General features: G+C 37.9%; 1 protein-coding gene across 1 annotated transcript in view; it reads right to left on the bottom strand.

Annotated features, from left to right (window-relative positions):
• Positions 1 to 2706, bottom strand: part of dnah7 (dynein, axonemal, heavy chain 7) — a 129979-nt gene that overhangs the window by 40754 nt on the left and 86519 nt on the right. Inside the window, exon 44 of the mRNA XM_015371242.1 lies at positions 677 to 867. Within this exon, the coding sequence (XP_015226728.1) occupies positions 677 to 867 (191 nt within the window). The remainder of the gene's footprint in view (positions 1 to 676; positions 868 to 2706) is intronic.

Genomic DNA, 2706 nt, shown 5'->3' with positions numbered 1-2706 from the left:
AATCGGCCGATTCATCGATTTTTAAAATAATCGTTAGTTGCAGCCCTACTCTTAACCAATGATTGTTGGCTAATGTCGATGCAGGCGAATTGAAATGCATCTTTGTTCCTCCCTCCAGAGGAAAGCCCGCCCCCAGAAATGAAGGGGATTTGATCTGTAAAATGCTATTTGAAAAGAATACAATTCGTAAAATTTAACCTGAAAAGCAGAAACAAAATGATTATATAAAATCAGTAAAACGTTTTTGAAAAAATACAATTTGGAGAAATAGAATTTGCATGTTTGCAAAACAAAAACAAGGCTTTGTCGGGCTACTGTAAAAAAAAAAAACCCTTGAACTCAACGCCATTCCTGACATTTTGAATTGAAAAAGCTTCCTGGATGGGAAGCGAAACGTCTTCAAACTTGGAAACAAAGTCCAGTGGATTGTTTTTTCATTTTCTTTTTTTGGAACAACTGTGAACTGGATGAAGAAATAGAATTTGAAGAAAGATAAAATCTGTGAAAAAGAACAAAGTTGTTCTCAAAAATTTTTTTGGAGTAAAACATCTTTCCATTTTCCTTTTAGAAAACATTGTTGGGCATTTTGAGGTGAAGTGTGGAGCGACGTTTTGCAGCAGTGCATCAACATCAAACCAGCTGTACAAATGTTTCCTATATATTTGAGGAGTCCTACCTTCACTGAGATCTCAGGTAAATAGTGAGGATTGCGTAACTTTGTGGTGATATAGAAGCGGAAATCAGCAGCATACTCTATAGTTTTATCTCCCAGTCGGATGCACAGAGTCCCGCCCTGTTTGAAGGTCTTTTTGAGCAGGAGAGGCTCCAGGATGGGGTCCAGTTCTTCACCAACGTTCTCCAGCAGCACTGAAAGACAAAGATTCCTTTATGTTCACAGTTGTCAGGGGCTGCCACCCTCAAAATGGTGCCGTTGCACAATTTCAAATTGTTCCAGCCTGTGCAGTCAGACGGCGGGTAACAACAGCCTTTTTTTTCCCAACATCTCATTATTTTACTGGTTACCAAATATATTTTTAAACAGTATGAGTCCAGGATTTATGTTGCTGCCACAGCTTTTGAAATTCTGTTCAATCTAAAAAAGCGAATCAAGAATATTTTGAAAAAGTTTGATATTTTTCAATCACTCTAGGAAGTGAGACTGATGTATTAAATAGTTTTATTAGACAAAGGGCATAATTTAAAGAATCCAAACCAGGAACCTTAACTTGCATGGAAAAAAGTGCATGCAATCAGTGGGCAGGTTGTGGGTTATCTCCAGATATCTTCACATGGACACAGACTTCCCTTTCATCATCTGTTATTAAATCAATGCCTCCTTTATGGCCGCAATGACAACAGAACCGTTAACGCGCAATTTTGCGACTGACTTTAAAATAATAATAATAATTGAACTTTATTGATCTCATATTGGAGAAATTTCCAATTTTTAAGATGAACCATAACATTAAGCTGGTTTCAACAGCCGTTAAGGTATTCCAATCAAATTTAAAATGCAGAGAAGTTACATTTATTGCATAAGAAGTAGTGATATTTCTATTTATTTATTTTTTTCAAATTGTTTTTATTGAAGCAAATGGTAAGACAATCACAATAAGGAATACAATTCGCTTTTTTTTTTTGGATAAACATATTTATGCAGGTATAACTTCTAAGGCCCCGTCCACACGGAGTCAAACGAACACGAAACGCTAATATTTTCCAGAACGTTTGTCGTAAAGACGGAGACGTAAAATAAATGTGATCGTCCACACGAATGCATGAAAACGCTGCAAAATGTATGCCAGGCCTGTAAGTGGCGCTGTGGTGCCAAAGCAAAAATAGGCGACGAAATGTTGGGCATGCGCACTAATATTTATACATGGTTGCCCTGCGGGTCCATTTTCGTGGTTCAGTCAAATTCAGGTGCTGAACTATGTCGTCTATATTGCTCTGTTCTTCCTGGAGATATTCCAGAAGAAGAAGATTCTGTTGTAAGCCCGACAGCAGGGTGAGTAGCATTAGCAGCAACGGCGCCATTGTTGTTGTGATACTGTGTCGCGCATGCGTGTTTAGAGGCGACGCTATGACGCATGCGTGTAAGAAAAAAATGCGGTTAGAGCTTAAAGATGGAAACGCGAAAACGGCGTTTCAAAATCTTCCCACTCTGAAGGCTGAATAAAAAAAAGATCGTTTACAGACCCCCGAAACGCCGGCTTCGTATGGATGAGAGGCTGGTTTGGTGAAAAATTTGTGCGTTTAGGCCAGGGTTTGACTTTGTGTGGACGGGGCCTAATATATACACATACAGTACAAATGTTGAAATAGTCACACCTACTAGATATACAATAAAAACAAAACAAAATAAGAACAATAAAAGAAGAGAACAAAACACCCCATTCCCACCCTGTCTCAGCCCAACATGTTCAGCAGAGAAATAAAATAGATAATAATAATAGGAAAAAAAAAAAAAACATCAGCCAAATGCAGCAACAGGCACATATGTTTAGTTAGGTAGGAGCTTCAAATTTGAAAAATAAGAAAGAAAACTCTGCCATCTTTGGAAAAAATTGTCTGTACATCCTCTCATTGTATATTTAATTTTCTCAAGTTTGAGGAAAAACTCCATGTCCTTAAAGGAATAGTACACCCAAAACATGATTAGCCTTCATTTTCTACTCACCCCCATGCTGAACAACACTCTGGAGT

This window comes from Cyprinodon variegatus, unplaced genomic scaffold (assembly GCF_000732505.1).
Source record: "Cyprinodon variegatus isolate N-32 unplaced genomic scaffold, C_variegatus-1.0 Scaffold3, whole genome shotgun sequence".
NCBI classification, from domain to species: Eukaryota; Metazoa; Chordata; class Actinopteri; order Cyprinodontiformes; family Cyprinodontidae; genus Cyprinodon; species Cyprinodon variegatus.
Note: the sequence above shows the minus strand (reverse complement) of the source record. Positions and strands in the feature narration are given on the sequence as shown.